Here is a 16,181-nt window from a genome sequence, read left to right on the forward strand (position 1 = left end):
TTTCTGTCTTAAGACCCGGAGAATTATGGGTTATCTTTGAAAAAAAGGAGAGATGTTGCCTTCTAGACAATGGAATAGTGAAGAATATAATGTTAAAGAAGCGCAAGTGAGGTAAAGAAGGAGGAAGCACAGGTCTGCGGAAAAGACTCCAGTCCCAACAAAGTTAAAATAGGTTATCTGACGAGAGGCAAGGGAAGTTTAGCATTTTAAATACTGAGAATGGTGTGAATGTCTAGAGGCAAAAGTATTACTTCATCCTAATATGTTGAAGTAAAAAGAAAATCTTTGTGTTCAGTGTATCATTCTGAGACTAACTTGAAGCCGAGTGTGTTGGTGCATACCTGAAATCCCAGCACTCAGGAGGCTGAGGCAGGAGGATCACCACAAGTTTGAGGCCAGCCTGGGCTACATAGTGAGTTCAAAGCCACCCTGAACTACATGGCAGACCCTGTCTCAAAAACAACAAAAACAAAAGCAAAAACAAAGGAGAGAGAGAAAGTGAATAACTTGGTTGAATAAGACAAGTGGATTAAAACGAAATGCAAAGGATGTTATTTTTTTTCCTTCTAGGTTGTTAAGCGACTCTCCGCCTTGCAGAGAAAGTGACTCAGTACAATCAAGGAAAAATGAAGTATGTATACACTTTTGCTACACTAGTTATTTTAGTCTCATGTTCAGATACTTAGTAATCCTCCTTTTGAAAGCTTTCATTGGATGCTGGTTTTTACATCACCAGATTGCATGCCTGGTGCAGTGTGCGCCAGCATGATGCTGTTGCTGCTGTCTGGAAGCATTGTGCAGTGGAGAGGTGGCTCCCACATGGCGCTAGGTGTGGGCAGAATTGGCTTCCAAATGGCTCTAGTGCCAGCTTGAAACTGTTGTGATCTTACTGCTCTGGAAAAATATAGATAGCTGGCTAATGGGGCTCTTACTGGTTACCCACCCTACACTATCAGGTGTATCTGTATTTTTATTTTTTCCTCCCAAACTATTACTCTGCAGAGCCCATTTTCCCCTACTCTTGTTTTTTCTTATCTTTAATAAATGTGAAGCTTTGTCACCATGAAAAAAAAATGAATGCTGATAGTAAGCTATAAGGTACAGAAGTAGGGGAGAGATTAAAATTGATTTTCTATTTAGAATGTATTCATATAAAGGATAATTTTTTCACACTGTTCAAGTATTTTACACTATAAAAGTATTTGGGGCCGCTACAATTTGTAACCACATACAAAGCTAAATCACACATATGCTTGCCCACATGCGCGCATGCGACAATGCTAGACATTTTTTTCTTATGAAAATAAAAGTTAGGATAATTTCGGTATGGCTTATGTTTTAGGAATGTTCCAATGCATAACAAATTAGCATTTATCTTAAAATATTTTTAAAACAACAGAATAGATAATTTGGGATTTACAGTATTTGAACTTCTCCCTACTTCCTATCTATCTTCTATTTTGCTCTTTATTTATATATACTACTAGTTTCTTTTCATTGAAAAGACAGTTTTGTCCTTTTATTTTTTTGTTTCTTCTCTGTAAGAAAGAATCTTTTTTTTTTTGTCTATGGCTTGTACTCTGACCAATGTTTTGCCAGCTCTTTTAAGATTATGATAGGTCGGGCTGGGGATTTAGCTCTGGTTCCGGCGCCTGCCACGCAAGCGCAAGGTCCCAAGTTCGATCCCCGGTACCAAAAAAAAAAGATTATGATAGGTCAACCATTTGGACCTCACCCCGCCCCTCAGGACCTGTTCCTGTTCTCCAGTAAATTTTCCTACTCTTAAAAACAACAGAAAAAGGAGGGCTGGGGATTTAGCTCAGTGTTGCCACCACCTGCCTCACAAGCGCAAGGTCCTGAGTTTGATCCCTGGTAACCCCCCCCCAAAATAAATAAAAGAAATGCTCAGATTCTGGTTTAAAAAACAAGAAACCAAAAAAGATCATGATACACACAGTGTATTAACCATTGTTATTCTCCAATTACTTTGTTAGGAAATTTTGTTGTATTTTTTTCTTAGAAGTGTGAAGTGTTTTATGTTTTTTTATTAATATCTATTTGTATTACATTAAAATAAAAAAATTTTAAAATACATACCAAACATTTTAATGTTTTCTTTTCTTTTTTAATAGGAAAGTCAAGAGGTATGTTATCAAATATGTTGAAAAACAGAAAAAAGTCATCCCTGTAGCAATGTGTTAACGTAGTCACAGTTCACCTTCCATTTGGAGTGCTACATCTACCTGAGAGAGAAGTTCCAGCCTTTTTCTACTAAGTATCCCTTTTGTTACTATTCCTATGAATCCACTCTTTAAGATGTGTATCCTGTGACTCTGGTTCCCACTTAGCAAGGGTTTATGCCCGCAGCAAGGTCCTCTGATGAATGTGTAGTAACCGGTGTGCTAGGATGCATGCAGTAGCAGCCAGATGCAGTTGGAACTTGACTAATTCATTAGCCTGGATGTTCTTTACCACATTATGGCACAACAGAGTTTTCTTAGGAGATAGGAAATATGTAAGAAACCACAGAAAGCATGATCATGAGGAAGAGTAGTGGAAAGAACCACAGACGGGGTTCTAAAGACCTGTGTTGATTTTGGCACCGCCACTTGTTTATCCTCTCCTGACCCCTGGGTATTTGCCTTGTTTGAATTTCACTTTCTTTACCAAGTGGTTACAGTGCTACCATCTTCTTTGGGCTTTTGTTAGAATTAATGAGACTTCACCTCTAAGCGTCTGAAAGGGCACCACAGGGACTTAAAAAGTTAAACCTTTTAAAGAGGAAACAATATAGTTTGCATTTGTTCAGGAACTAGCAGAGCTGGGAAAAGTACAGGGAAGACTTATAATTGATTGGCTATCATTTACTCAAGAGTCATTGGCAGGTGTGGTGCCATACGTCTGTAATCCTTGAGAGGCTGAGGCAGGAGGATCACTATGAGATTTAGGCCAGCCTGGACTACATAGCAAGACCCTGTCTCACCCCCTCCCCCAAACCAGTCATTAATCACAGCTCTCTTCAGAGTACTGTATCCAGTAATAATGTATAACAATACAAAGGAGCTTGTATTCTCCTCTTTAACAACAGTAATATGTTTCTAGGACGTTCTGTTGGATATTCTGAATATTTCCTTCAGCTGTAAACCTTTTATATCATGAGCACCAGTAGTCGTGATATTTTTAAATACAATCTATAGAAAAGCAGTGGAAGAGGTTTCCTTTCTTTATAGCAGAGTTTGAAACTTGGTGTCAAAAAAGAATTCTGCTGGGCTGGGGATTTTGCTCAGTGGTTCTGCTGCCTGCCTCGAAAGCGCAAGGTCCTGAGTTCGATCCCCGGTACCAAAAAAAAGAATTCTGCCAAAGCAGGAGCTTCTCATCCCTGTTTGTGTGAGTTTGTTCAGACAGATATGTGTCATGCGTTCTGTGATAGAAAACAAGAGGGGTGGTTTTTCTCTGTCTGTAAAAGTCACATGGAGCAAATACACATACCACACTGTCATAGAAGAAATCACATTACATAGAAAAATAGAAGCTTAGCATTATTTTCTTTAAGAGTCTCGTCTTTAATTATGACCAGAACTGGTAATTTCTTGTTTTTTGACAGATTCAGAAAAAACTGTATAGCTTAGAAGAACGCTTTAACAGTGAGCTACAAGCCAAAGAGGAGCTCGAGCAGAAGTGCAAGTACGTATTGTAGACAGATAACTGTGTTTTCAAATTTATGTTTAAACGTTTTATTTAAAAAGAGGTACAAAGTAATGTATAAGTATTTAAAATTCATTCACTATGGTTTTGTCATAAATTAGAATTCTATTTACCCTTTTTAATTCTTTAGATCTATCAATACTCGCCTAGAGAAAACAGCAAAGGAGCTAGAAGAAGAGGTAAAGCTGCTCCACTCTTTTACTAACTTACTTTCCTTCGGTGCTGGGTATTGAATCCTGGGCTTCCTATGTGCTAGGCAGGTGCTCTATCACTGAGCCCCACTCTCCCTATTAGCATTTTTGTTGCCAAAATCTTTGATGTGTGACTTATAGAGGTCTCTAATACTGTGGGAATACATATTGATATTGGTAGACAAGACTGAAATTACAAGGTAACTCTGTTACCTAGACTTCATTCTGTTGTGTTTCTTGCAAACTTGAATTACTTGCTATGTGTAGATATTTCAAGTAAAAGTTGCATTTGTATTGTGATTAGTAGCACGCTTAAATCTAGAAATTGACTCTTTCTTTAATTGTTGTTCATAACATTTTAGACCTATAGGTTTGGGCATTATAGTGATAGAAAGTTTGACTTCATACTAAACAATAGACATACAGTTTTGATTATTTAAAAGTAGTGTAGTGTGCTATTTTATAAGCATTAAAAATATTTTTAACAAAACAGTGATAGGTTTTTTAGATCTCTTATCTTTTTGAAATGACTGAAGTATTTTGCTTTGATTTGATTTGTATGCATTCCTTTGATAATAATGTTAAGCCTTATTTCAGATTACCTTACGGAAAAATGTGGAATCAGCATTAAGACAATTAGAAAGAGAAAAGGCGCTTCTTCAGCACAAAAATGCAGAATATCAAAGGAAAGCTGATCACGAAGCAGACAAGAAACGAAATTTAGAAAATGATGGTTTGTGGTGTAGAATATTAAATACTTATCAAGAAAAATATATATTGTGTTAGAGCTTGCACTGAAATGCTTTTTGTTATAGTCAACAGCTTAAAAGATCAACTTGAAGATTTGAAAAAAAGAAACCAGAACTCTCAAATATCTACCGAGAAAGTGAACCAGCTACAGAGACAGGTAGGTTCCTCTTACTTGGAGATAGGGTATAGTGTTTGATTCACGACTTCTTTAACCAGAGGTTCGTTGGCAGTGATCAGAAGGCTGTGGCTCTAGTTTTAGAGGGAGGTCCTTGGGAAACATTTTTAGGTTGTTGTTTATTTTAAATAGTTTGTGACGGGGTAATAAACCAATGTGTTTCCATTGTAACCACTGTGTTTGTTTGCCTTTGAATGGAATAACAGCTGGATGAAACGAATGCTTTGCTGCGAACAGAATCTGATACTGCAGCCCGGTTGAGAAAGACCCAGGCGGAAAGTTCCAAACAGATTCAACAGCTGGAATCCAACAACAGAGATCTGCAGGATAAAAACTGCCTGCTAGAGACTGCCAGGTTAAAACTGGAAAAGGAGTTTATCAATCTTCAGTCTGCTCTGGAGTCAGAAAGGAGGGACTGGACCCACAGATCAGAGATCATCAGTGACTTACAAGGTACAGAGTAGAGATTGCATTTGAAATTGTCATGATCATTTGTATCTTGGTAATGACGTTACATGGTGGGTGCTGTGCTACAGTAGTGTATTTCTGAATGCAGCACTGTGTTATGTAAAGTTAGAACATTTGAAGTGCATTGCTGTAAAGTTGTATGAAAGTACACATTCAGATAGTATGATTTTAAATATCAGATCCTGTAGGTCGTAGATTGGCTTCTGGCTGAATCGTGAAGCTCTCTACCAACAAGTAGGAAATGCTTGCTGACAAGACAAGAGATCCAAAATAGGAGAGGGCTTCCAAAGTTTTTACTCTTAATTGAATGTATATAATTTTGTGAGTAGATTGTTTTAAAAAAGTGTTGCAATCTTTAGGTAGAATATCTGGCCTAGAAGAAGATTTAAAGAATGGCAAAATCTTACTAGCAAAAGTAGAACTGGAGAAGAGACAACTGCAGGAGAAGCTTACTGATTTGGAAAAGGTAAAATCTGTTAAACTTTACATTTGTTGTGTAAGAAAAATCACAGTAGAATTTCAGATGAGAAAAGTTATTCTAAAATAAGAGAAATCACCAATTGGAACATTTTCACAGTGATAGACTCTTTTTCTTTAGACTTGGTTGCAGATTAGTTGTGGTATGAGAGTAGTTGCCAGGATGAGGGCTCAGTTCGTAGGCCATGACAAGATAGTGTAGTGGTGCCACTGAGTAAAGAATTAAGGAAACTCAGCTCATTTAGAGGTGGCAGCAGTAAATCCATCTTAGCCCTCTTTGAAGTGCTTTTGGGCTAGCTACATTAGAATGTCCATGAGGCAGGAAGCCATGCCCGTAGCAGGTAGGGATAATTCATGGGTAGGTAAGAGGCTAAACCAGAGGTGTAGAAGGACCCACCTGGGAAGAAACTGCATAGAGTGGCAGTTACCAAAGCAAAGTGCATGCTTCTGGTGGTGAATTGTTGTAGTTTGAAAAGTCATTTTCTTTCTTTTTGGTTTTTTGAGACAGGATCTCACTATGTAGTTCAGGCTGGACTCAAACTCACTTCTATCCAAGTGCTGGGATTATAGGCATGTGCCACCATGCCCAGTGGTGGCACATTTTCCGTATTAAAGATTTCGTTTGAAAGAAGAAAAAAAAAATCTACATCATATTTGTGATATGAACTATAGAAATCAAAGAATTAGGAAATCCTGGTGGTCGCCAGGTACAATTACGTCTATAATCCCAGCACCTAGGAAGCTGCCGCAGGAGGATCACTGCAAGTTCAGGGCCAACCTAGGCTACATAGTCAGTTCAAGGCCGGCCTAGAATGCATAACAAGACCCTGTCTCAAAAAAAATATTTCTGATGGTATATGTAGAAAAATAGTGAATATGATTTCACTTAAAATAAGACCCCAATGTGGGAGCTACGGGTGAACAATAGGAGATGTTGTTGAGGGTTTTTTGGGTTGTTTTTTTTTTTAGTACCAGGGATCAAACTCCGGACCTTGCGTTTGCGAGGCAGGAGCTGAAACCACTGAGCTAAATCCCCGGCCCTGTTTTGTTTTAATGTAGCGAGGGGAAACATTAAATACTAGAAATATACCACAGAAAGTTTGAGAAATTACCACAGGAAGAGGAGAAGCCCTGTGACCAGAAGATGCCAGCACTGAGACAGCTGGGGAAACCAGGAGCAGCAGGAAGGACGGGAACAGGTTGGGGAGAGCCAGTGTTGAGGACGCAGGTGACTTTGAGAGAAAACCTGGGCCGAGCCCAGAATGTGATGGTGAGGCTCCCAGGTCACTCTGAGGAAGCAGCCGTGACAGTAAGGAAGCAGCCCTGAACAGTGGCCTGCAGGGGTGGCCGGGGTGAGGGGCCTAAAGAGGCAGTGGGCATAGAGGGCTGGACAGGGGCGGTGCTGAGTGTTCCTGCTGAGCCTGTTTAGAAACAATCTTGAGAGCTTTTGAAATTGCAAGGCAGCTTTTTTTGGTGATAGCTGCCATTTGACATCTTCTCAGGAAAAGAGCAACATGGAAATAGACATGACATACCAGCTCAAAGTTATCCAGCAGAGCTTCGAGCAGGAAGAAGCTGAGCACAAGGCCACGAAAGCGCGGCTCGCAGACAAAAATAAGATCTACGAATCCATTGAGGAAGCTAAATCGGAAGCCATGAGAGGTACATATTTGAAAAGAGAGTTTTCCAGCAGCATTTGCCTGAGAACTGATTCTGTATTTGACTCTTTGGTTCTGAAATATATTTATGTTTTATTGTCAAACATTGGGAACTTGGGGAAAAACTTATCAGGGAGGCTTTACAACCCATATTTTTTCTCTTTGCATCAACAAAACTATTCCTAAGACACTAAGGCCCAAACACAAAGCTATTCAACTATATTTTTAAGTCAGAGAAATTAATATTTCAGTGGTGTCAAGAATGACACATACAGAATATGAATGTCTAGGTCTCAAAAATTGGGGAGCATGTTCTCTTGGGTAGTATTTGTTCTGGTTTGGCATTTCACCAGCTTGTGCTGCAAAACTGTTGCCAGTTTATTTGGGGTAAAGATGTAAAATGCCACTTGCTCTAACTGGAACCTTAGTTGTGAGTGTTTTGGACCCTGGCGCAGTGAAGATGCTCACTAGACGGCGTCAGAGCCCATCGGCTGACTTTCCTACACAACACCCTTCACCTTGGGGTAACTTCTTGTGTTTTGAATTGTGTGTAATTATAATGGATTTGAATTCCAAAATAAATCAGTACTTTACTGTACTCTTAGGAGTCTTAAAATTTATAAGCATAAATTTCATTTCATATGGAAGCATAACGTTTGTGAATAACTTAGCAAAAATATATTTTGAATTATTATGTTTAGTGAAAGCTGTAGATGGCTTACTGGAGCAGGTTTGGATTAAGGCACTAGCTCAGGATGGTGATAAATAAAATAGCACTTTACTCAGAACTCTCAGGTGGGAGACAGGAAGCCAGGCCACATCACTTTTACCCATGGCCTCAGAGGAGACTTGCGTTGTTCTTGTGAAGGTATAATTTATGTGCAGTAAAGTATAAATGTGTTTGACAGTGACAATGTAATCTCTGTTCAAAATAAGATAGAGAATTTCTCTATCACCACAGTTTCCTTTTGCCTCTGTTATTTGTGGCCACATTATGTGATTATTTTTAAAGTGAGTGTACTTGTTCAGAAGAATGAGCCAATTCAGTATAATACAGCTACCATTATTTCCAAACTGTTACTCCCAACACAAGTAGCTGCATGGCAACTCCACATGTGGCACACAAGCATCCTAGATGTCACTGTTGGAGATGGCGCTCGGGCCTGGTCTGCATCCCATGGTCTTGCTGCTGCACGTCATTGCCTCCTTGGGTCAAGAGCATGCCTTACTTGTACATGGTCACTAGCAGTAGGAGCAGAATGACCTTCTCCAATGACTTGAACTCTGTGCTTGGTCCTCTGGAACGGGACAGTGGTAGTGTTGGTAGCTGTGGTGTACACCCTGCAGTTATCCATGTGAAGTGCTGGGAAGCGCTGTCTGTTGTGAGCAGTGTTTACAGAGCGCTTCATCAAAACCTGAAAACAGGCTTAATTTTTCCCAGAAAGCACTCGATGGCATGAGATGTTGAGCACAGGTATGAGGAGCAAAGGAGCCTAATTAGATTTGCACTGAGACACTGATCCATGTATCAGAAGGCAAGCCTTTATCTGTGAGAACTTTTCATCTTGAAATCATTTAACAGTAAACTCTGGTCTTCACTTTGACATGGATGGAGGCTTTGCCCTAATTACTAAAACAAATGAAAACTTTAATCACTTAGAAAAATATAGAAAAATGTAGCTAAAACCTGAGATTACCTGTAGTCCAGCTGGGTGTGGTGCCACAGTACTGTAATCTGGGTACTTGGAAGGCAGAGGTAGGAGGATGGCAGGGTCGAGGCCAGACTGGGCAACTCGTGAGAACCTGTTGGATGAATGAATGAGTGAATGAGTGTAGCTCAGTGCTCCTTGGATTCAGTCTCCAGTACCCTACCCCAAATAGGTTACCCTTAATCCTACTAATCTAGATATTATTCTGTATTTTTTCCCCATTTCCTAAATTGCTTTGCTTTTTTCTTTAAAAAAAAAAAAATACATAAGCATTAATGAGCACTTCCCCAGTCCTTGCCACCTACTGGGTATAGCTGAGTGCTCCGTGCCCTGCCTGGAGCTGAGCAGAGGGTCGGGAGGGCAGCTTGCCTGCTCAGGTATTGTCCTCCTGGGATGCTCTGGGTAGAAGCAGTGACACCAGAGACTTAGAATACTGTGAAAATCAGCCTTCACAGGTGTAACCATTTTACAGAACTGTAAAAAGGCAAATTATCAAATAGGAAGAACAGGTCTGAAGGGGTAGGGGTGGTGGGAGGAGAAGGGGAAAGGAAAGGAAAAATTACGAGAAAAGAAAAAAATGGAAACAAAGTCTATGTAAATAGGGAAGGGTGCACAGGTAATGGGGAAAAATAAGAACCAGGTCACATCATGTACAGGCACAAGCACCTGATGATAAATGTAAACATATTGTAGACCTAAAATGCACCAATAAAAGAATTTAAGGGGGCAGGGGGGAAAGGCAGATTATCTTGCCCCCACTACAGTAGATGTAATGTTAAAGAGTGTGATCCATTCTATGCCCTGGAAATAACAGCACTTGTAATTTTTTCCTCCAGTACTGAGGATTAAACCCAGGGCCTTCAGACTGAGCTACATCCCCAACCTTTTTTTTTTTTTTAATTTTTTTTAATTTTGAGGCAGCCATCTCAAATTTGCTAAATTAACAAGATGGGGGCTGGGGATTTAGCTCAGTGGTTCCAGCACCTGCCTTTCAAGCGCAAGGTCCTGAGTTCGATCCCCGGTACCAAAAAAAACAAAAACAAGATGGGCTCAGACATGCTATCCTCCTGCCTCAGCCTCCAGGAGTGCTGGGATGATAGGCGTGTACCACCACACTTCCATCGGGTGTACAGCTCCTGATGTTTTAAATATGTTGAGAGGAGTTATAAAAATACTAAAGCGGAAGTGAGTAAAAAATACATAATAAAGCAATACCTTTACTGTTGCTTTTCTTATGGCACTGTTATGTATTTGATAAGTTGCTTTTATTTGTAAAGTCATGGTTATGTCCATGTCACTGTAACAGAAATGGAAAAGAAGCTGTTGGAAGAAAGGACTTTAAAACAGAAGGTAGAGAACCTGCTGCTGGAGTCGGAGAAGAAGTGCTCCATGCTGGACTGCGACCTGAAGCAGTCGCAGCAGAAGCTGAACGAGCTCCTCAAGCAGAAGGACGTGCTCAACGAGGATGTGAGTGTCGGCTCTCCCTTGAGCTGCTGCAGGAGTCCGGGGGTGGGCGGGACGCTCAGGACGGGTGCCGTTTTTCTTAGTGGCCTGGTGCTTTCACTGGATTTGATGATATAATAACTGAGTCGTAACTTAATAATTTCAAAATGATTTTCAAAGAATATTTTAGGTTAAGATGTATTGAAAACATTTTTGGAAATACATATTGTGCTCTGAAATAAATCGATTACCTAAGGACAGAAGTCTTTCTATCACCATAATTGTTGCCAGTTTCATTGATCAGAAAAATGAATATAGTTTACTTACTATCAAACTTGCAATTTATTTTTTTTTCTAGGTTAGAAACTTGACGTTAAAGATAGAGCAGGAAACTCAGAAGCGCTGCCTCACACAGAATGACCTGAAGATGCAGACACAGCAGGTGAACACACTGAAGATGTCAGAGAAACAGCTGAAACAGGAGAACAACCACCTGGTGGAGATGAAGCTGAGCTTGGAGAAGCAGAACGCCGAGCTCCGAAAGTGCGTCCCTGGGGTGGGGTGGGGCCTGCCTGTGGTTCCCCATTGCTTTTCCCGCTGCTGTGTAACTGCTCTGTGGCGGGAAGGATGTGAGGTGTGGGCAGAAGGTCACCAGGGTTCCAAGCCTGCCCGAGAGCCTTCCTCGGGCTGGCCCAGGAGCGTTCTGCCCCTGTTGGTGTGTCCCTTAGTTTCTAGGACTTGACACTGTCTGACTTTTAAGAAAAAACCATATAAATTTTTAATCACTTTATAAGATATCTTTGGTGCTCTACTTAACTTACCTAGGACATGGAGAACATTGTTAAAATACTTTCAAAATATGCCTGGTGTGGTGGTGCACACCTGTAATCCTAGCACTTGGAAGGCTGAGGCAGGAGGATCACCGTGAGTTTGAGGCCAGCCTGGACTACAGAGTGAGTTCTAGATCACCCTAACTACACAATGGGACCCTGTCTCAAAAAACTCAAAAAAAAAAAAAAAAAAAACCTAAACAGGAAACTCTTTCAAAATATGCAGTAAATGTACCCTGGAAGTCTGTCCATCTTTCTGTAAGCACTAGATGAAAGGGCCCGTGGAATCCCAGTCACCCAGTCAGGGTGGTGGCAGAGGGGAAGACTGAGCTCCAGAGCCAGGCGGACAGGAGTGTGAGTGTCCGTCGCACTGTGCATTTGCTCGCTGACCAGAACAGGGCGAGACATTCAGCTCTCTGAGCCTTGTCTCATCTGTCAAAGGAGGAGTCACTCTTGCTTGTTAGCTATCTTGTAAATAAAACTGGGGCTTACTTAAGGATCTTGTAGAGGAAACTCTAATTTATTTAGGACCCATTAAATGCTGGGAACCATTATTACCATAACTACCAGAATGGCAAGTATTACTCATTGCTGAAGCCTGTGCCACATCAGTGAGATTGACACTTTGTAGAAAGGCTGGTCAGAATGGTCAGAAGACTTTGCTCTTTCATGCTTATTTATTTGTTGCCAGGTAAGCGTAGATTCTTCAACACAATGAGATTTCAGCTTTCAAAATTACAGCTAGAAATCAGAGTAAGAGTCCAACAGCTTTATCTTTTTCCGTCCTATGTATTAATTTTATATTCTTATTTTAGCTCAGCTTTTCCCACTTAACTGAACAATTAGTATCCATATCCCCAGGGGTTGTCTTCTAGTTTCATGTACTTGGAAACACCCCAGATTCATTTCATTGGCCCTCAAGCCCGGGGGTGGAAATTCTGGCCTGCAGCTAAGCTGTGGACTGCAGGCCTAGGCTCTGGGAACACAGGTTCAAAGCCACACGTCCAGCTACTCTGCACAGCATCTTTATGAATGCAGGAGCTAGTGGTCATCCGGCTAGTGTTCCTGTCCTGTTCTGATAGTGCGTGGTTTGTGCCTTATTTATGGTCCTCGGTGTAGAAAACCCTCTCATTTCTTTGTAAGTGCACAAGCTTTTGTTGTTTTTTTGGGGGGGGGGTACCGGGGATTGAACTTGGGTCCTTTTGCTTGTGAGGCAGGCCACAGTACCACTGAGCTAAATCCCCGGCCCTGTTGTTTCTTAATTTCTTTTTCAATCTACTGCTCCCAAAAGACACCTGTGTCTGACGATTAGCCACCAAATAGGTTGCACGTTCTGGAAAGGCAAGGACTATTTGTCTATTACCTTTTGTTCCCCCACCCCGACCCATGTCTTGCACACCCTGAACAAATGCCCATGAATGAACGCATGCCTGTCCCATGTGCAGCATTGCCATAGTCACTGTGGAGCACAAACATTAGTCACCCGCATTTCCTACCCTGAGACCTCCTAGGACTTTACCACAGTTATGCATGAGACAGGTAAGATGGGTGCAGAAGTAAATGGGATACAAGGGAAACGCTGGTCAGTAATAAAATACAGAAATAACATAGACTGAGTGACATTAAGTCATAATTTCCTTTTTACCCAGATGATGAAGAGCCAGTGAATAAACAAACTAACCAAATTATGTTAAATGGGAATGAGGATAAAAGTCCTAAGTAATACACAAATTAAACATACTAAGATTAAGTCATTCACTCTGGGTCTTTCTTCCAATACACATTTTTCAGATATCCAAGTGGTATTCAACTATTTTCTAACTGTAAAATACTCAGATACAAATTATACTGAGAGAGAGAGAACACAGTTTCTATGATACAGACGTTTTCCTTTCTCCAGAAGTAACACATCTTAGTTCATTATTTATGCTCCCAGACTTTTTCTGTGCCTGTACGTATGTATCTGTGCAAATATATATACAAGATTGGAGCTTTGTATGTTTTGGTTTTGTTTTATTTTGTTTTTTTGGTACTGGGGATTGAACTCGGGTCTTTGCCCCTTTGAGGCAGCCAGCAGGCGGTGGAACCACTGAGCTAAATCCCTGGCCCTTGGTTTTGTTTTTTATATCATAGACATTGCATTGTTTTCCAAGTGATTTTTCCCCCTTAGTTTTGACTTGGAGTAAATATAATTTTTATGTTTTAAAAATGAGGCCGGAGGGCCAGGGATTTAGCTCAGTGGTTCCGTCTCCTGCCTGGCAAGCACAAGGACCCGAGTTCAAGCCCTGGTACCAAAAAAAAAAAAAAAGACTGGACTTTAAACATAGCATTTCAACTCAGTTACTTAAATGGATTATTAGGCTTGCTTTTTATTTATTTATTAAGACGAACATACAGAGGGCCGAGGATTTAGCTCAGTGGTGCCGCTGCCTGCCTCACAAATGCAAGGTCCTGAATTTGATCCCCAGTACCAAAAAAAAAAAGATGAACATACAGAAAAAGTTGAAAAATTAGAAATTTAGAACTGAGTCAGCTTTTACAGTGTACAAATCTATGCACTCATCGTCATGATTTAGATCTAAAACCTGGGCTCCTAGCTGAGCGTGGTGGTGTACACCTAGAATCCCAGGATTCCGGAGGCTGAGGCAGGAGGATCACCGCGAGTTTGAGGCCAGCCTGGGCTACACAGTGAGGCCCTGTCTCAAAAATAAAAAGTAAAACATAAATCCAGGGCTCCTAATCCCCTGATGCCCCTCCCAGCCTCTTCACTCAGATAACTGGTTTCCAGACCCTCTGTACTCTCCGGGGAGCCTTGTTGGCTGATGTGGGTTCTGTAGGAGACTCAGCAGTTTAGTGCTGTTGGTTTAGTGTGACACTGGCTTCAGAGTCCTTCCTGCGCTGGAAAGTGAGGGTTATGTGAGTTAGCTGTAATGATACTTGTTTTGCTAGAGACTAAAACAAGTGCATTCATTAGCTGTGGGATAGAGGTGTCCTCATGTGTTGCGGCCTCGGGAGCCCATGCATGCTCGGGACTGAGCACAGTGCGAGCATGCAAGGGCACCCTCTCAGGCGTGCGGTGGAGTCTGAGACAGCTGGGCTTGCCCACACCACCTCACTGCCTGGTGTCACAGGACTCACTCGATCCTGTGTCCCCCTGTCTTCACAGAGAACGGCAGGATGCAGATGGGCAGATGAAAGAGCTGCAAGATCAGCTTGAAGCAGAGCAGTATTTCTCCGTAAGTCCATCCATGCTCATTGGAAAATTGCTCTATTTGTAGAATTCTTAAAGCTCTTGCTGCAGAACCAGGAAAATGTGCTTCTTTAAAATAGATTCTTAACACCTGGCAGTGTTGGGGTAGAATATTTTGTGTAACCCAATTCGTAAAAAGTACTGGACAAAAAGGAATGCAGGTAATTTAACAGAAATCGTTATCATCGCCAGAAAAATGATTATCTGTGCATGGTGGTGTACACCTGTAACCCTAGCACTCCGGAGGCTGAATCTGAAGGGTCGCCACAAATGCAAGGCCAGCCTGGGCTGCATCGTGAGACCCTGTCTCAAAAAACAATTCTAAGCACTGTACTATGTAGAATAGATGTACTGTACTGTGTCTGTGAAACTTATTAAGAGCATTGCTTGTTGAGGAAGATTGTGTCTTCGTGTTATTTTTTGTTGTTGTTGTTGATTTGGTACCAGGGATCGAACTCAGAAACTTACACTTGTGAAGCAGGCGCTGGAACCACTGAAGATTGTGTCTTCATAATGAAAGAAATAAAACTTTTTGAGATTGGTTTTAAATTTGAAGCAGAAATTGTCACCCTGCTCTGTTGATTTAAGTCAACAGAATCTTCTGTTCTGAATTGAAAATGCCCGGTTCCTCATTCACCTGCCCACTTGGCCAGCCGTGAGAGCTGTCCAGCGGCTCTGCAGTTGCTGGATGAGCCCTTCCCAGCTGCTCCACCGCCATTATCTTAGCCCCAGTGGCTGATGAGGTGGCCAATCACATTGTGCACAGGCTCAGCAGCCCAGGGTCCCTGAGCGTTAGGATGGAGTTTGTGTGTGTTCAGCTTTGTCTCTGGGTGTGTTGTGAATGTGAAAATAATACTCTTGACACTTAGTACCTATTTCTTTTGTATTTTTTGCTGTTTAGACCCTCTATAAAACCCAAGTTAGGGAACTTAAAGAAGAATGCGAAGAAAAGACCAAACTTTGTAAAGAGTTACAGCAGAAGAAGCAGGAGCTCCAGGATGAAAGGTGAGTGAGCACAGGGCCTCCTGTGCAGGGACGTTTGTCCTGTTCCCAAGCACTGCTGTGGCTCTGCTCACAGGTGGATGCAGCCAGCAGACAGGGCTCAGGCTCCACAGTGGGGACTGAGCATACGTGCGTGTGTGTGTGTGTGTGTGTGTGTGTGCGCGCCTGCGCACGCAGCCCAGGATGTGGGTGTGAGCCAAGCACGCAGGAACCCTAGGCCCGGCCCTCACACAAGAACACGTGAGCACAAGCCTGAACGGTGTCTCTGTGCTGCAGGGACTCCTTGGCCGCCCAGCTGGAGATCACCTTGACCAAGGCGGACTCCGAACAGCTGGCTCGCTCAATTGCTGAAGAACAGTATTCCGATTTGGAAAAGGAGAAGATCATGAAAGAGCTGGAGATCAAGGAGATGATGGCCAGACATAAACAGGAGCTCACTGAGAAGGATGCCACCATTGCCTCGGTGAGTGAGAGCTGCTGCCTCCTTGCTTGTAATGCAGTCGCTCTACCAGGCTTCTGCGAG

At 41.8% G+C, this 16,181-nt stretch overlaps 1 protein-coding gene across 1 annotated transcript in view; it reads left to right on the forward strand.

Moving 5' to 3' along the window:
• The window catches only part of Rock2 (Rho associated coiled-coil containing protein kinase 2), a 127,420-nt gene that overhangs the window by 102,124 nt on the left and 9,115 nt on the right, over positions 1 to 16,181 (forward strand). The window contains exons 10-23 of the mRNA XM_021248400.2: positions 571 to 631; positions 2,133 to 2,144; positions 3,605 to 3,684; positions 3,836 to 3,884; positions 4,494 to 4,629; positions 4,712 to 4,803; positions 5,028 to 5,274; positions 5,649 to 5,755; positions 7,269 to 7,428; positions 10,440 to 10,600; positions 10,935 to 11,119; positions 14,573 to 14,642; positions 15,558 to 15,661; positions 15,935 to 16,121. Coding sequence (XP_021104059.2) covers positions 571 to 631; positions 2,133 to 2,144; positions 3,605 to 3,684; positions 3,836 to 3,884; positions 4,494 to 4,629; positions 4,712 to 4,803; positions 5,028 to 5,274; positions 5,649 to 5,755; positions 7,269 to 7,428; positions 10,440 to 10,600; positions 10,935 to 11,119; positions 14,573 to 14,642; positions 15,558 to 15,661; positions 15,935 to 16,121 — 1,651 coding nt within the window. The remainder of the gene's footprint in view (positions 1 to 570; positions 632 to 2,132; positions 2,145 to 3,604; positions 3,685 to 3,835; positions 3,885 to 4,493; positions 4,630 to 4,711; positions 4,804 to 5,027; positions 5,275 to 5,648; positions 5,756 to 7,268; positions 7,429 to 10,439; positions 10,601 to 10,934; positions 11,120 to 14,572; positions 14,643 to 15,557; positions 15,662 to 15,934; positions 16,122 to 16,181) is intronic.

This window comes from Heterocephalus glaber, unplaced genomic scaffold (genome assembly GCF_053883595.1).
Source record: "Heterocephalus glaber isolate CG9 unplaced genomic scaffold, H.glaber_assembly_v1.0 deba00001724, whole genome shotgun sequence".
Taxonomy (NCBI): domain Eukaryota; kingdom Metazoa; phylum Chordata; class Mammalia; order Rodentia; family Bathyergidae; genus Heterocephalus; species Heterocephalus glaber.